Raw genomic sequence first — 16,682 nt, 5'->3', positions numbered from 1 at the left:
GTTTTTGTTTTACTGAGTTGTAACATTACTTCAAATATTCTAGATACAAGTTCTCTCTCAGTCCTAGGATTTGCACATGTCTTCTCCCAGTCTCTGCCTTTTCATCTTCTTAATACTGTCTTTCATAGTGTAAGCATCTTTAATTTTGATAAAGTCCACCTTACCAGCCTTTTGTTTCATGGATCATGTTTTTGGTGAAAAGTCGTTTCCTAATCCACGGGCACAGAGAGTTTCTCATGTTCACTTTAAAAAGTTTTCAAGTCCATAATTCATTGTGAGTTAATTTTTCCGTGTGGCATGAAGTAAAATGTAAATTCATCTTATGAACATGGCTGTCCCAGTTGTCCCAGCACCATTTATTAAAAAGTCTATCCGTTACCCTATCAAATTGCCTTGGCGCCACTGTGAAAACACAGTTGACCGTAAATGTAGGATTTATCACTGGATGCCAATTTCTGTTCTTTGGTCCATATGTCTCTCCTTAGGCCAGTACCACAGTGTCTTCATTGCTATAGCTTTTATAGTAAGTGTTGAAGTCCAGTCGTGCAAGTCTTTACAACTTAGTACTTTTTCAGAATTTTGGCTACCGTGGATCTTTTGAATTTGCACGTAAATTTAGATTTAACTGGTCATTTTCTACAAAAAAAGAATTATGGAATTTTGTAGGTATTGTGGATCTACAGATCAATTTGGGAAGAACAGCTCTCTTAATAATAATTGAGTCTTCTAGTTCAGGGACCTGGAATGTCTCTCCATTTACTTAGATCTTTACTTTTTCTTAGTAATGTTTTGTAATTTTCAGTGTACAGGGCTTGCACTTCCTTTGTAAGTATGCCATTCTTTTTGGTATGCCTAAGTATTTCGTTCTTTTTGGATGTAGTTTTTGATGGAATTTTTTTCTTGGTGTCATTTTTGGATTTCTCATTGCTAAGTATGTAGAACTGCAGTTGATTTTTGTACATTGATGTCGTATCCTGTGGCTTTGATGAACTCATTTATTGTGCTAATAGTTTTTTGTATAGGACTCCTTAGGTTTTTCTACACACAAGATAATGTGGTCTGCAAATAGACAGTTTTGTTTCTTCTTTTCAAATCTGAATGCCTTTAATTTTTCCTCCTCCTCCTTTCCCCCCTTATTGTACGGGATAGAACTTCCAGTACAGCGTTGAATAGAAAGTGATAAGAGAACACATCCTTCTTTGCCTTGTTCCTAATCTTAAGGGGAAAGCATTTAATTGTTCACCATTAAGTACAATGTTAGCTGTAGGTTTTTCATAAGTGCCCTTTATCAGTGAGGAAATTTCCTCCTGTTTGTAGTTTGTGGAGAGTTTTTATCATGAATGGATTTTGTCATATATTTTCATGCATTTATTGAGATAGTCATGTGGCTTTTATCCATTGTTCTATTAATATGGTATATTAATTTTTTAATGTTGAACCAACTTTGTATTCCTGGGGTTAATCTTAACTCATGGTATATAGCCCTTTTAAATGTTGCTCATATTTTGTTAAGGATTTTTGTGTCTGTATTCATGAGGGATATTGGTCTGTAGTTTTCTTGTGATCTGTCTTCTGATGACTTTGGTACCTGGATAACATTGGCCTCATTGAATGAGTTGGGAAGTGTTTTCTCCTCTTTTATTTTCCTGAAAAGATTGTGTTAGAATTATTTCTTCTTTAAATATTTTTTAGAGTTTACCTGTGTAAAGCCAGGCTTTCCTTTGTGGGAAGCTTTTTTTGGTTTTGTTTTTTTCTACTTGGTTCACTACTTTATTCCTTTTTCTTTTCTTTTCCTTTTTTTTTCCCCCTAAGATTTTATTTATTTCTTTATTTGACAGAGACAGTGAGAGAGAGACGAGGGGAGCGGCAGAGGGAGAGGACAAGAAGGCTCCCCACTGAGCAGGGAGCCCAATGTGGGGCTCCATCCCAGGACCCTGGGATCATGACCTGAGCTGAAGGCAGATGCTTAACTGACTGAGCCACCCAGGCATCCCACTTTTTTTTTTTTTAAGTATTAGTAGGAGTTGTTTTTTTTAACAGCTTTATTGAGATATACATAGTATAAAATTCTCCTATGTAAAGTGCACAATTCAGTGGGTTTAATGTATTTATAAAATTGTGCAACTGTCACCAATTTTAGAACAATTTTATCATCCCAAAGGAAACCTGGTACCCATTAGCAGTCATTCCCCTTTGCCCTTTCCCTTGCTCTAGGCAACCACTAATCTATTTTCTGTCTTTATATAGATTTGCCTATTCTGGAAATTTCCATTTAAATAGAATCATGCAATACATGGCCTTTTGTGACTGGCTTCTTTCACTTAGCATAATGTTTTTAAAGTTTATTCATGTTGTAGCATGTGTCAGTACTTCATTCCTTTTTATTGCCCAATATCTTGTTTATTCATGCATCAGTTGATAGACATTTAGATTGTTTCCACATTTAGGCTGCTGTGAACATTGATGTACAAGTTTGTGTGGGAACATAAGTTTTCATTTCTCTTGAGTAGATACCTAGGACTGGAATTGCAGGGTCATATGGCAACTATTTTTAACATTTTGAGAAACTGCCACTGTTTTTCAAAGCACCTGCATCATTTTGCATTCCTACTGGCAATGTATGAGGGTTCCAATTTCTGTTGTTATCTGTCTTTTGATTATAGATACTATATTCTGTTTTGGTGAATAGGAAGAGGTATCTCACTGTGGTTTTGATTTGCATTTCCTTAGTGACTAATGATGTGTGAGCATCTTTTCATGTGCTTATTTACCATATGTGTGTCTTCTTTAGTGAAGTGTCTATTTATCTTTTGCCCATTTTAAAATTGTATCACCGTCTTATAGTTCTGAGAATTCTTTATATATTATGGGTACAAGTCCTTTATCAGATAAATGCTTGCAAAGAGTTTCTCTTAAGCGGTGGGTTTGTCTTTTCACTTTGTTTACAATTTTTATATTTTCCTAATTGAGATAAAATGTCACTCTTTAGCAACGATTTTTGTCAAAAAAGTCTTATGTTGTCTGATGTTAGTAATTACTGGTTTTATTTCTTCTAAGTCTACTTGGATTTTCTGTTTCTTCTTGAGTCGGTTTTGGTAATCTGTCTTTCTAGGATTTGTGCATCTTTTCTAAAAGATCTCATTGTTGACATCAGTTTGTATTGTTCATGCATAACTCGTTTAATTTTTATTGATTGGTAGTGATATTCCTTCTTTAATTTTTTATTGTAGTCATTTGGATCTTCTGTCTTTTTTTCCTTGGTCAGTCTAGCTGAAGTCTTACCAATTTTGTTGATCTTTTCTAAGAAACAATTTTTGGTTTCATTAGTTTTTCTTTCTCCCCCCCCCCCCACCATTTTCTGATTTCATTGATCTCCACTCTTATTTTTATTATTCCTTCCACTTGCTTTCTCTGGGTTTAGTTTGTGCTTCTTTTCCTAGTTCCTTAAGGTGGAAGCTGAAGTTATTGATTTGAAACCTTTCTTCTTTTTTAACATAGGCAATTAAAACTGCAAATTTCTCTCTAAGCATCGCTTTAACTGCATCCCATAAATTTTGTTATGTTTTATTTCATTTCATTCAATTCAAAATATTTTCTAACTTCCCTGATGATTTTTTCTTTGACTCATGGGTTCTTTATAAGTGTGTTGCTTACTTTCCTACTATTTGGGAATATTTCAAAATTCTCTCTGTTGAAAGGAATTTTAAGAGCCTAATTCAATCCCATTGTGGTCAGAGACATACTTTTTATGATTTCAGTCCTTTTAAATTTATTGAGACTTGTTTTATGGCCTAGCATATGATCTGCCCTGAAGAATGTTCCATGTGCAATTCAAAAAATCAACAGAGGGTTGAGAGCAGGAAGTGACATAATCTGGTTTATGTTTTAGAAAGATTGTTCTGGGTTCTGTATGAGAAATAGCTTGTTGGGTAAGAGGGAAAAGCGAAATAAGGGAAACTGGGAGAGTGTTGGCCTCGTACAGGCAAGAAATGATGATGGCTTTAACTAGGGTGATTGTGGTGGAGTGAAATATAAGCGGATTTAGGACAGGATTGCTGATAGAATGGATAGTGTGTGAGAGAGGAGTCAAGGAAGACTCCAAGGTTTATGGCCTAAACCACTGGATCCAGTGATGATGGCATTGCTGAGATGGAAAGCTCTATAAAAGAAGCAGACTTTTCATGGAAACATGATATTCACAAAGCAGATACGATTTGTCAAGAGACTGATGATGGTTCTGTTTCTCTTCCCACTGTTTAGTTTGGGGCAGGAAACTTAACCTCTGTAGACCCCTGTCTGGAATATTGTTATTGGATTAATTATGAGTATTACTCTGATTTATAATGATAGTAGTGTCATTTATTCTGACTTGTAGCGCTATCTCTCTTTAAGCTTTCCAGAGGGAGTTATAAGTATATTTTAGTAGCACTTAACCAAATACATTTTTACAATAAAGTTTCACATCTTTTTCTTTCTGAGTATTTAGTAAACAACCAATATTGCAATTATTTGGTAGGTCAAAACTTGCCAAATACTGGCAGTTTTATGTAGTTCAACCTGATAGATTTCTTTTTACACATTGACCTAGGGTAGATTCTTTTTACTCATGGACCTAGGATCATGTAGGGGTTTTATAATGCCTCTTCTCAAAAATATCTTTGTGATAACAGAAGTGAAAATTGAAGTAGGTAAAACTCATAGCAGTGAGGTAAAACTAGTAGCAAAGTAATTTCCTTAATTCTTGCTTTCACATAAACATGGGATAGCTGGATGAAGATCTGGCTTGTGACTTATTTGGACATAGATTCCTTGATGAAAATATTTACAGAGTTCTTCATTAAGGCATTGCCAGTTGGATACCCTGTGGGTTCTGAATGATGCTTCCCAGTCTACATGCTATCTGACTCCTACCATTTGGGTTTTCTACAGTTGAGATGCTTTTTAATTGTGAGTTGACTTCTGTTACTTAACTGTGAGAGAGTTGTGTGGAGATGTATGATTTTTGTTGGCTGTTATAATCTTTTTACCGTGACATTGACTGAATTAAAAAATGTGATGAAGATGAAGAAAACAGCTAATATTTTACTGAGCATTTATGTGACAGGTACAACGCTAAGTGCTTTACATAAAGTCTCATTTAATCCTTATATTAATTCAACAAGATAGATATTGTTAGTCTCATTTTACAAATGAGGAAACTGGGCCCAGAAATGTTAAGTAGTCAAGTGTAATAAGTGATGGAACTGGGATTCCATATTGCTGGCTTTTGAGAACAATAACAAAATTTCAAATCTGAACCAAATAAATTGATCTGGTAGTAACTCAGAAGGAATGAGAAGCTTTCTTATAAACCTCTTTTGGTGAATTTTTTTTCTTCAGCAGTGGTTTTGGTCTTCAGGCCTATATTGTGCATAAAAATCACCTGGTAAAGATTGCTTCATTAGGCTTAGGACGGGGACCCAACAGCCGAGCCTGTTCAAGTAACCTGTGTGACACACTTTGGGCAGACTTTTTCCTGACGGTCTAAGTCGTTAGTTCTTAATTGCTGGTAGCATTTTCAAGGCCCCTTCATTGATACGTTGTTTACCCTTGACAAATCTATTTGAAACTCTCCCGAAGTTCTCAGAGTTTTTCCCTTTTGCTAAAAAGAAAAATTTCCCCTCCAGTCTTACTCTTTTTTTTTTTTTTTTTTTTTTTTAGTTTTTTTTTTTTTTAGCATGCTAGAGAGAGAGCACGTGCGCAACCACAAGTAGTGGGGAGGGGCAGAGGCAGAGGGAGAGGGAGAAGCAGAATCCGGCAGAGCAGGGAGCCCAGTGCGAGGCTTTATCCCAGGACCCTGGGATCATGACCTGAGCCAAAGGCAGATGAATAACCAATTGAGCCTACCAGGCACCCCTCCAGTCTTTATTCTTTGAGCTGTCCTTGATGGTTTACCACCACCTACTTCTGAAATTTTCTCCATTAGCTTCCATGATTCACTTTTCATGGTACCCTCCATTTAGGACATGCACAAAAAATGTTCCTGAACTTGAATAGAGCTGTTTGTATTGCTCCCCCTCCCCAGCTACCCAATCAAATATGTTCATATCTCCTCTGAGACCATAAGAATATATTATTTGCTCATTTAAATTATCACATGTAATTTATTCAAAGCCGTGAAAACATGGGGAATATCATAAAATACAGGATAAAAGATTTGTGAATTGTATGAGTTATTTCTCACCAGGCTTTCATGTATTTAAGTACAGAAGGAAAAACTATACCGTGTAAAACTAGATTCTAAAAGCCAAAGCAAATCCTCAATTTAGGAACCCTTAGGTTTGCCACCCCTTGGCTGAGCTTTGCTGGATTTCCTATATTATTTAAACTGACACCTGTCTCTCCTTGGTCTTTCCAGTTGCTCAGAAAAAAATAGCATAATTACTCATAAATCAGTATGTCCCCCGAAGAGTTTGACAAACTATAGAAGAGCATTAACAGAAAAAGAACAAACTTCCAACCACAGCTCATTATGACAAGATACTTGAATTCTGTCCCGTCAGGAATCATAGACAAAAAAAAATAACAGATTTGAAATAGACCTAAAACAAAACAAAAGGAAGATATACTTTATATCCTGTCTTTCTAAGTAGAAAGATAGATAATTATTTAATATATATTTATAATCCATTTATAAAGTTGCTATATGAAGGAAGAACGGAACTTCTGTAACTGTAGGGTAACTGCTACCTTTTTTAAGACAAGCACTTACCTGTGCTTGCTTTAATGGCAAAGGCAGTTTATTTGCTTATACCCAAACCTGCTCTAGGAAGACAGTGTCATCAAGTTAATGAGACTGCAGAGAGTATAAGAAATGCACTATGATTGTGTTGCCCTTCACGCTAAATGTGTATCATTGTAAAGTCAAGTTAATAGAAACAAATTCCATCGTGGTCCACAGTGTCATGATGTGTGTTGATCACACAGTGGTGCGGTGTACGACATGTTATCTTTTGAACCGCTCGTTGCCACCTCATAACCTGTCCCACCTTCAGAAAACATCATATACAGAAATCTGAATGTATTAGGGAATGTACATTGTAATGTATATGGACAAGTTCCTTGATATATTTAACAGTTTCTTCAACTTTTTTTTTTTTTTAAAGATTTTATTTATTCGACAGAGATAGAGACAGCCAGCGAGAGAAGGAACACAAGCAGGGGGAGTGGGAGAGGAAGAAGCAGGCTCATAGCAGAGGAGCCTGATGTGGGGCTCGATCCCATAATGCTGGGATCACGCCCTGAGCCGAAGGCAGACACTTAACCGCTGTGCCACCCAGGCGCCCCTCTTCAACTCTTTTTAAAATGTCCCATTTGTGGAGTGCCTGGGTGGCTCCGTCGTTAAGTGTCTGCCTTTGGCTCAGGGCGTGAGTGATCCCAGGGTTCTGGGATCGAGCCCTGCATCGGGCTTCTGTGCTGGGAGCCTGCTTCCTCCTCTCCCACTCCCCCTGCTTGTGTTCCCTCTCTCGCTGGCTGTCTCTCTCTCTCTCTCTGTCAAATAAATAAATAAAATCTTTAAAGAAATAAAAAATGTTCCATTTATAAAAAAAAACCACTGAATTTTCTAGGAGCACACATTTAACTTAAATCCAATTCAACCATGTAGTGTTTACCTTGACCAAGTGAATTCCCCTCTTCATTGCACCTGCTCCTAATATTAGAATGATCAAAAAACATGGTATTCTTAAAATAAAATATTAAGATAAAAAATTCCAATTTGCCTCTCTTCTCCAGTACTCACAATGTACTACATTACCAGAATTCAAATGAATGAACAAGTTTAACTCAGTAAATATGTTCTTAGCTCCATTTTGCTTCCTGCAATTGTTTATTTCTGCTCTGGCGTATTCAAAAGGATTTCAGACCGTTTGCTGGAGTTTTCCAGCTTGTGATGAGATAAGGTAAATTGGGGCCAAGGAAAGAAAAAATATGGGTGGAGACAGCCAAAAATAATTCTAAAAATGCAAACCATATTGGCCAACACCTTTACTACTGGTGGTCCACAAATAGCACAGTAAGCTTTCTAGCAGCCAACTTTCAGAAGAAAAAAAGAAATTAAAAACTTTATAGTGCCCTTGAATAAAATGAACCCAGTTCAGGTGAATTAGAACTGTTGTTGGTCTTAAGATCAGACAGACCTTTATCCCCAAGATCCTCAAAAAGAGGATACAACTTGGAGTTTCATAGCATTTCATAATAAGCATTCAAATGTTTGTTGAATGAATTACAGTACCCTTCAAAATCAGATAGTGAAGGTCATTTCATGAAAATACATTTCAGCAAAAGTAATTTTGCCAAAATTAGAGGCACACAGCCAGCAGCAGAAAGTTGTGGTCCAGACTGCTAGCTTACTCTGGTCTAACCTTGTATTTTAGAATATCTAGAGAAATGAATGGGTTGTTCGTTCTTCAAGTGATTATTCCTGAATATTGATCTCTTGATAAATGTTGGCAGCAGTCCAGACATGTTCTGTTGCCAGCCGAATACAGATCTCTTTGTCTTAACAGTGCTCAGAGCACATTTGTATTTTCATCAGAACTTAGGAATCTAAAAAGGCCTAATGATAAGCCCATATTTCCCCTTGTACTGGGCAAGCAGTGGAAATTCCCACAGACCTAGGACTTCCTCAGAAAATCCTTTATAATCCAGTCCAGTACATAAAGACATGAGTAGTTGATTTCCTAAAGTTCTGTTTCTTGCAGCTGAATTAGTTTTAGTCTGAATAAATTTAGAGCAAATACAACCAGATTTCCACTTCACCCAAAATAAAATCATATTAAAGCACTCAGAGAACATTAAACCACTTCCTCATGTAGTTAGTGCCTGTGATATATTACTCGTGAAATGTACATCAAAGTGACCCCAAAAGGTACACTTAGGATTTTCACTTATTCACTAATTTAAATTGGAAGAACATTGCTCAGTTGTTCTTTCTTACACTAATTAGCTGGCAGGCTCAGTTGTCAGGTGAACCCTTCCCAGTTGAAAATAAAACCATATCATCTGCTTATAAAAGGTTGCTTGTTTTAATACTTCTCTGTAATAAGGCAGGATATATGCAGTTCATCCAAAAATGGTATCAGGTCAAGTTAACTCAAGGAGAAATACTGTGTAGTTTTTTGTTTTAATGAGAAAAAGAAGTATGTATTGATGTAAAAAGATGTCCTTGGAATACTAGTCAATGAAAAATTAATTTGTGAAATAATATTACATTAATCCTCATTTTTTAAAAAGGCAGTTGTATACCAAATGCATATATCCCTGGAGATAGGGATTTTGGGAGTCTGTTATTATGTACCTTTTTCTACTGTTTGAGTTTTTTAGTAGTTGTTATATTTTTTCAAAAAAATACAAGTTTTAGTTTGTTTTGGAAAGGTTCGCTATTATAACCAAGGCAGGGTGTATAGTGAGAACCTTCGTTTCCTTTGCTGTATAGGAATAATAATGGAGCATGTTCATATTAGTTTGCTACAACTGCCATAACAAAGTAACACAGACTAGCTAACTTTAAAAACAGGAATTTATTTCAGGAGGCCAGAAGTCCAAGATCAAGGTGTCAGCAGAGTTGGTTTCATTCTGACACAGTTTATAGGTTGCTGTCTTCACATATAGATGGTGCCTTTCACATGGTCTTCTCTCACATGTATGCATGTGCCTGGGGTCACTGTCTCTCTCTGTCTTAATCTCCTCCTTTTATAAAGGTATCAGTCAAATTGGACTAGGGCCCACCCTCTCCACCCCCATTTTAATTTAATTACCTCTTTAAATGCTCTGTCTGCAAAAACAGTCAACATTACTAATTATAGTTATTCTGTGAAACAAACGAAATCCTTCCTGTAAAGCAGCCAACATAATGCCTGACAGGATAAGCTTAATAAAGGTTAATTATTACTATTATTTTAACCCTTAGGAAGTTTTCAGTTGCTTAGTCAGAAGACCATCTCTTTTACCTGGATTCTTAGTAGTGGATTCTTCATGTAGGTTCTTTGCTAGCATCAATGATTAGAAATTTGTATGCCTCCTACAGCTTGACCCATAACTATTTTCTGTTCAGTCATAGTGAATGACTAGACAACTAAAAATAGCAAATAATATGCTATAATTTAGATGGCTTTTTCTACAATGTAGGTGGTTGTCTGTGATGAAACAGCCACAGCTCAGGTCTTCCTGTGAATGTTTAAACATTGATATCAGTAACCCAGACTTGCTGTTGAGCAAATAGCCAAGATACAGTTTGTCTAGAATGTCTAGGGATAATACTGTGATGAATTAATGTGTGTTAGTGTATAGTAATAATGAGATTGTGATGGCAGGGGATGGGGGGGACGTAGTTAAAGATAGTCTTTTATGAAGATGGAACAAACTCTTCTAGGTTCAGCCAAGCAATTTCAAGTCTGTAGAGTTAATAAAGATTACCAAGTAAGGAGGGATAAAGGCCCATAATTCTTCTCAGGAGGCAGCAAAGACTTTATTTAAACAGCTTAAGTTGGCTGTCACTTGTGCAGTGTGGGTAACTGTACTGGACCCCGGTCACAGTGGCCTGGAATCTGCCAAACCTAGGTTGTCTATTGATCTTGTTTTGTAAAGCTACAATACGTGACTCTTCCTGTTTGAGCAAATATGTGGGGCCCCACAACCTCATTTAACCAGATTTCTGTTTTGTGTAGTAGTGACCCGTGGTCTGATGATCAGGCAGTGCTTGATTTTAGTTATGCTTCTTTGTGGCAATAAGAAATTCAAAGTAAGCTTCAAATTACATAACATGCTTGCTTACCACTCCACCCACCTCAGTACCTCATTAGTCTATCTAAAGCTTTCATGTCCCTGCCTCTTACCAAACTAGGTTCTAAGAAAATGTTACAGATAAAACTGATTTTAAGCTAATCACAACCTACTGGTATTTGAAAAGAAGGGGAGTCCTTGCCTTAAAACAGCCAGGAAAGAGTCTTAAATAGTCCTTAGTTAATAACAAATTGAACTGTAGTTAGGTATCACCCCTAAGCCTATCCGACAGTACTCTCAGCAACCAGTCTTATTTACCCAGTGTTAAGACAGAGGCTCTGTAACAGCTGTGCCTAGGGTCAAACCAGAGATGAGTGGAACTTTCCAGTTCAGACATCAATATAATGGCCAGCAGAAAGCATAGGAAAAGCTAACAATGTGTAATAGCCCGTCCCAGTGGTTGAGATGTGGGTTAACAATTTCTGTAAATGTACCCTGCTGTCTCCAAGATTTTAAGAAGCAGAGTAGGCATAACAAATGTTGTCATCGTCATCGTCGTTGTTGTTATTCGATTCGTAAGTGAAATTGAAAAATGCGATTTAAATTGATACAGGTCTTTTCCCAAGCATGCCCACAGGGAAGAAGTCGTCATATTCCCATGGCTCCAGATAGGTCGTCATTAATTACATCACCAGTCTTAGAGTTCAGCTCTCCACAAATGGTTAGCTCTTCCACTAGAAACATGAATTAAAGTTTAAAAACCATAGAAATGAAACTGTGTACTGAAAACTAGGACAGGTGTCTTTGAGAAATATTTGCAAAACATTGTGTCTAGTCTGTTGTGGAACTAATCAGAGTTGACAGGGTAGAGGTTGTCCCAGGAGCCAGTCACTATAGTAATGACTAGGGTTGACTGAGGTGAGAACAGCTGGTATACTTTCTAATCTCTGTTAAAGTTTCTTCCTCTGCTGGAGAAATAGAAGTCCCCAATATTAGATATGAGAAGATGAATGTTCTAAAATACAGGGCTTTTTTTTTTTTTTTTTTTTTGGCCAACACATCAGAGTCCTGATCATTTTCAGAAGAGTAGTGTTAGGGGCGCCTGGGTGGCTCAGTCGTTAAGCGTCTGCCTTCAGCTCAGAGCATGGTCCTAGAGTCCTGGGATCGAGCCCCGCATCAGGCTCCTCTTCTGGGAGCCTGCTTCTTCCTCTCCCACTCCCCCTGCTGTGTTCCCTCTCTCACTGGCTGTCTCTCTCTCTCTCTGTCAAATAAATAAATAAAATCTTAAAAAAAGAGTAGTGTTATCCATGTTTTAAAGGGTGTCTACCACATCTGTATAAATCTGTATAAATACCCATCCTTTGGAGAATCTGTCAGCCATAGGGCAGCCCTTCCAGTGCAACAGTTTGTTGAACAACTAATTAGCCAAGTTTATAGGAGACCAGAATATCAATACTCCAAAGGCTTTTCTGGGCAGGTCACTAATTCTAACTGAAGACATAACCAGTTGTAGCCTTCTCCAGCACCAGTAACAGATAAGGGAGTTTTAGACAGTGGTTGATAGAACATGAAGCCAAACGGCAGAGTCAAGCTGTTATAGTAGAGGGTCACATTTCTTGGATCTAGCAGATTTGGAGTCCTAAGAATAGGAAACTATGAAGTGAAGAGTGTTATGAATAGGACCTGAGCCTCATAGTTTGGTTAAGAGTCCCTTCCAGGAAGAATTCTGACCTCTCCAGGATAGCGTCCTCTGTTCTCCTAAAGAGAGGCATAAAACTCAACAGTGTTCCAGTACCCCCCAAGGACTTATAAACAGTATGAATAAGAAATGAAAGGAGACCTCTCCTTCACTTCAAAATCTGCTCAGTTTGGACCTGAATATTTAAAAGAACTACCTAGAAGCACTTCTGCTTCCAGCCAAGATGGAGTAACAGGAACTAGATTTAGCATCTCACCTGAAAAAATTATTTTCAGGAACACTGTTCATCAGACAACAGAGGACAGTAATCCTGAGAGATGGTAAACTATTTTTCTAGCTTTCTTAAGATAGTCCTCTGTGCCCCATTCATCCCCCCCCAAAAAAATTGAATTGATAGTAACAGAAAGTAGAATAGTAATACCACAGGCTGGAGGGTTAGGAAAAGGGGAGAGATTGAGCAAAGTGTACAAACTTTCAGGTATAAGATGAATAAGTTCTGGAGACCTAATGTACATTGTGGTGACTATAGTTAATGTATTTCTTTACTTAAAATTTGCTTAGAGAGTAGATCTCAGGTGTCTGACCATGAGAAAAAGAGGTAATTATGGGAGGCAAGGGGTATGTTAGTTTTATTGTGGTAGTCATTTCATAGTGTGTACATACATCAAAACATCATGTTGTATACCATAAATATGTACAATTTTTACCAGTCAAAAATAAATTTAAGAAAAAGGGAAAACATTAAAGACAGTTTCTAGGTAATGGTGCAGGGATAGACATCCCCTGCCTCAAGGAGACAGAGCTGAGAGTCCAGGAAGCCTGAGGCAGCCAGAATTAATAGGACAGAGTATGAAAGACAAAAGCGCTTTAAAGACAGAAAACCCCAGATATCTGCAGGTGCACCCCTTGAGCATTCATCAGAGTATTGATCAGTCCATGCATTTGAGGAAATTACCTAAAGCCAAGGAAAGAATGTGAAAGGATTAGAAGAGTACCCACTCCCATCAGCCAGATTGGAAAACCTTATGATTCATGTGGCATTGGGTAGAGTACTCAGAAAGGTCTTGCCTCAGTTGGTAGAGAGTAATTACTCTAAATTGAGCACTGCCTAATAAATTGTCAAAGCAATACCTGAACACGTACTAAGTCTAAGTAACTAACAGCACCCCAGAACAAAGCTCAAGAAGATTTGTGGGAATATAAAAATATGAGACAGCCAATAGGAATATAAAAATATTGAGATGAAGTAAAGCAATGTCTGGCATACAAGCAGAGATGACCAGGCAGCAAAGAAGAAGGAAAATATGACCAATGTTGAGGAGAATAATCAATCAAAACCAACCCAGAACTGACACTTATGTTGGAATTAGCAGATAAGTGTATCAAAACTGATATTATAAATTATATTCCATCTATACAAAAAGTTAGGTAGATACATGGAAGATATTCTAAAATACCCAAAATCAAGCCTTTGAAGGTGAAAACAACATCTGAGATCAAAAATACACTGAATAGGCACTTAGTGGCAGCCACTGCTCAGACCAGACACTGCTTGCTCATGCACCTCACTCTGCTTCCTCTGTAACCATGTCTCACAAACCCCATATGGCTGAGATTGAGAAATTCAGTAAGTCAAAATTGAAGAAGATAGAAACGCAAGAGAAGAATTACTACCCTCAAAAGAAACAACCGAAGAAGCAAGCAGGCAAATGGTAATGAGGCATGTACTGCCAGTATGCACTGTACATTCCACAAGCATTGCGTACTTTTTTTACTGCTTCTAGCTGTTTAACTTTATAAGATGCAGAGTTTGGAGCAAGTTTAAATGACTGCTGCCCCTTTTCACATCAAAGAATTGAGGACTACTGACAACAAAGGTCATATACCTCTCTCATCTGCCTGTCTGGCCTGCAGAAAAGGAAAAGAACTTGCATGCTGCTGAAGGAAGAAGTTGGGTGGGACAACAGTGAAATCTAGAGGAAAATCCAAGCTGTTCTCAGGTGTCCTGCAGGCTGTAAAATGCTGTTTAATCAGAGTGTTATTTTTTTTTTGTTCAAATTATTTTAATTATTGGAATGCACAATTTTTTAAATATGTAAATAAGTTTTGAAACCTGAAAAAAGTGCACTGGATGGGATTAACAGCAATTAGACATTACAGAAGAAAGGATTAGTGAACTTGAAGGTGCAGTGACAGAAAGTATCCAAAATGAAATAGAGAAAAGAGGGAAAAAATGTTCTTAGTGGAAAGAGTATCTTTGACCCATGAACATAAAAAAATAGCCCCCAGGGGGCTAATACATGGGGAGTCTATGCAAAAGAGAAGAAAGGGAAAGACAGAAAAATCCTTGAAGAATTGATGGCTAGAAATTTTCCAAACTTGAAGAAAACTATAACCCACAGATCTAAGAAACTTAATAAACCCATAGCACACAAAACATGAAGAAAACTACTCCAGGGCACTCAAAAGCAGTCATAGAAAATCCAAAAAGGAGCCGGGGTGGGTGGGGGTGGGCAGAAGAACAAAGATGAGAATGAACACCAGATTTCTCACTGAAAATAATCTAAGTGAGAAGACACTGGAACAACAGCTTTAAAGTACAGAAAGGAAAAACCATCAACATAAAATTCTGTGTTGACAAATTCTGTTGGCAAACAATGTTGCAAAAATGAAGGCAAAATAAATGTTTTCAGATACACAAAACCGCTTTGCCCTATAAGAAATGTGAAAGGAAGTACTTCAAATTAAAAATGGTACTGCTGGAAATCTGGATCTATACAAAGGAATAAAGATCACCAGAAATGGTAACAATATTGATAAGTATAAAAGGACTATTTTCTTATTATTTAAAACTTTTTAGAATACAGTTGTATAAACAAAATAAAAAAACAGTATGTTGTACAGTTTATAGCATAACATGTAAAAGTAAAATGCATAGTAATGGTACAAAGGTTCAGAGTAATAAATGTAAACTGTTGTCAGGTTTTTATAGTATACATGAAGTAGTATAATGTAACTCGAAGGTACACTATTGGTTAAAGATGTTTACTATAAATGCTCAGTGACCACTAAAATAAAAGAACAATGAGTTACAGATGTTAAGACAACAAAAGAGATAAAAGAGAATTATTTAAATACTCTGTTAATCCTGGGGCACCTGTGTGGCTCAGTCGGTTAAGTGTCTGACTCTTGATTTTGGCTCAGGTCATGATCTCAGGGTCCTGGGATTGAGCCCCACATCCGGCTTCATGCTCAGCAGTCTGCTTGAGGATTTCTCTTCCTCTCCTTCTGCCCCTCCCCCTGATTGTGCATGCGCTCTCTCTCTCTCTCTCTCTCTCTCTCTCTCTCTCAAGTAAATAAATAAATCTTAAAAAAAAAAAAAAAACTATTAATCCAAAAGAAGTCAGGTAAAGGGGAACAACAAAAAAAGATAGGACAGGGGCGCCTGGGTGGCACAGCGGTTAAGCGTCTGCCTTCAGCTCAGGGCGTGATCCCAGCGTTATGAGATCGAGCCCCACATCAGGCTCCTCTGCTATGAGCCTGCTTCTTCCTCTCCCACTCCCCCTGCTTGTGTTCCCTCTCTCGCTGGCTGTCTCTATCTCTGTCAAATAAATAAATAAAATCTTTAAAAAAAAAAAAAAGGACAAACAGCAACATGATAGTCTCAAACCTAATCACAATAGTAATCATGTTAAATGAAATTAGCCTAAACACTGCAATCAAAAGGCAGCAATTGTCAGATTGAATTAAAAAGCAAGATCCAATTACATGCAGCTTACAAGAAGTACATTAGAGATACAAAGTTAGAAAAAGATTTAAAGTAAGTTTGGGAAAAGATATGCCTTATATTCATCAAAAGAAAGCTGGAGTTAACTACATTAATATCAGACAAAGCAGCTTTCAGAGCAAGGAATGTTACTACATACAAGGTTATTTCATAATGATGAAAGGATTAATTAATCAACAAGACATAATAATCCTAAATGTTTATGCATCACATAAAAGATCTTCAAAATACATGAAGAAAAACTGATATAGACTTCAAGGAGAAATGAAATAAATTCACAAATATAGCTGAAGATTTCAGTACCTCTCTCTTAGTATTTGATAAAACAAGTTGTCAGAAAATCAGTAAAGATATAGTGGCTTGAACAATATTCTCAACCATCTTGACCAGATATTTGTAGAACCCTCCTCTGACAGGAGAATATGCATTCTTAGT

The 16,682-nt window shown here is 37.1% G+C and overlaps 2 protein-coding genes across 3 annotated transcripts in view; both read left to right on the top strand.

Annotated features, from left to right (window-relative positions):
* SPPL3 (signal peptide peptidase like 3) overlaps positions 1-16,682 on the top strand; it is a 138,122-nt gene that overhangs the window by 94,413 nt on the left and 27,027 nt on the right. The window lies entirely within an intron of this gene.
* On the top strand, positions 9,869-15,606 carry LOC105241849 (thymosin beta-4-like). The gene has a single exon (XM_034639310.1). It carries the CDS (start codon positions 14,048-14,050, stop codon positions 14,174-14,176), a length of 129 nt encoding a protein of 42 aa, XP_034495201.1. The 5' UTR covers positions 9,869-14,047; the 3' UTR covers positions 14,177-15,606.

This window comes from Ailuropoda melanoleuca, chromosome 12 (genome assembly GCF_002007445.2).
Source record: "Ailuropoda melanoleuca isolate Jingjing chromosome 12, ASM200744v2, whole genome shotgun sequence".
Lineage (NCBI taxonomy): Eukaryota > Metazoa > Chordata > Mammalia > Carnivora > Ursidae > Ailuropoda > Ailuropoda melanoleuca.
This window is presented reverse-complemented; position numbering and strand designations above follow the sequence as displayed.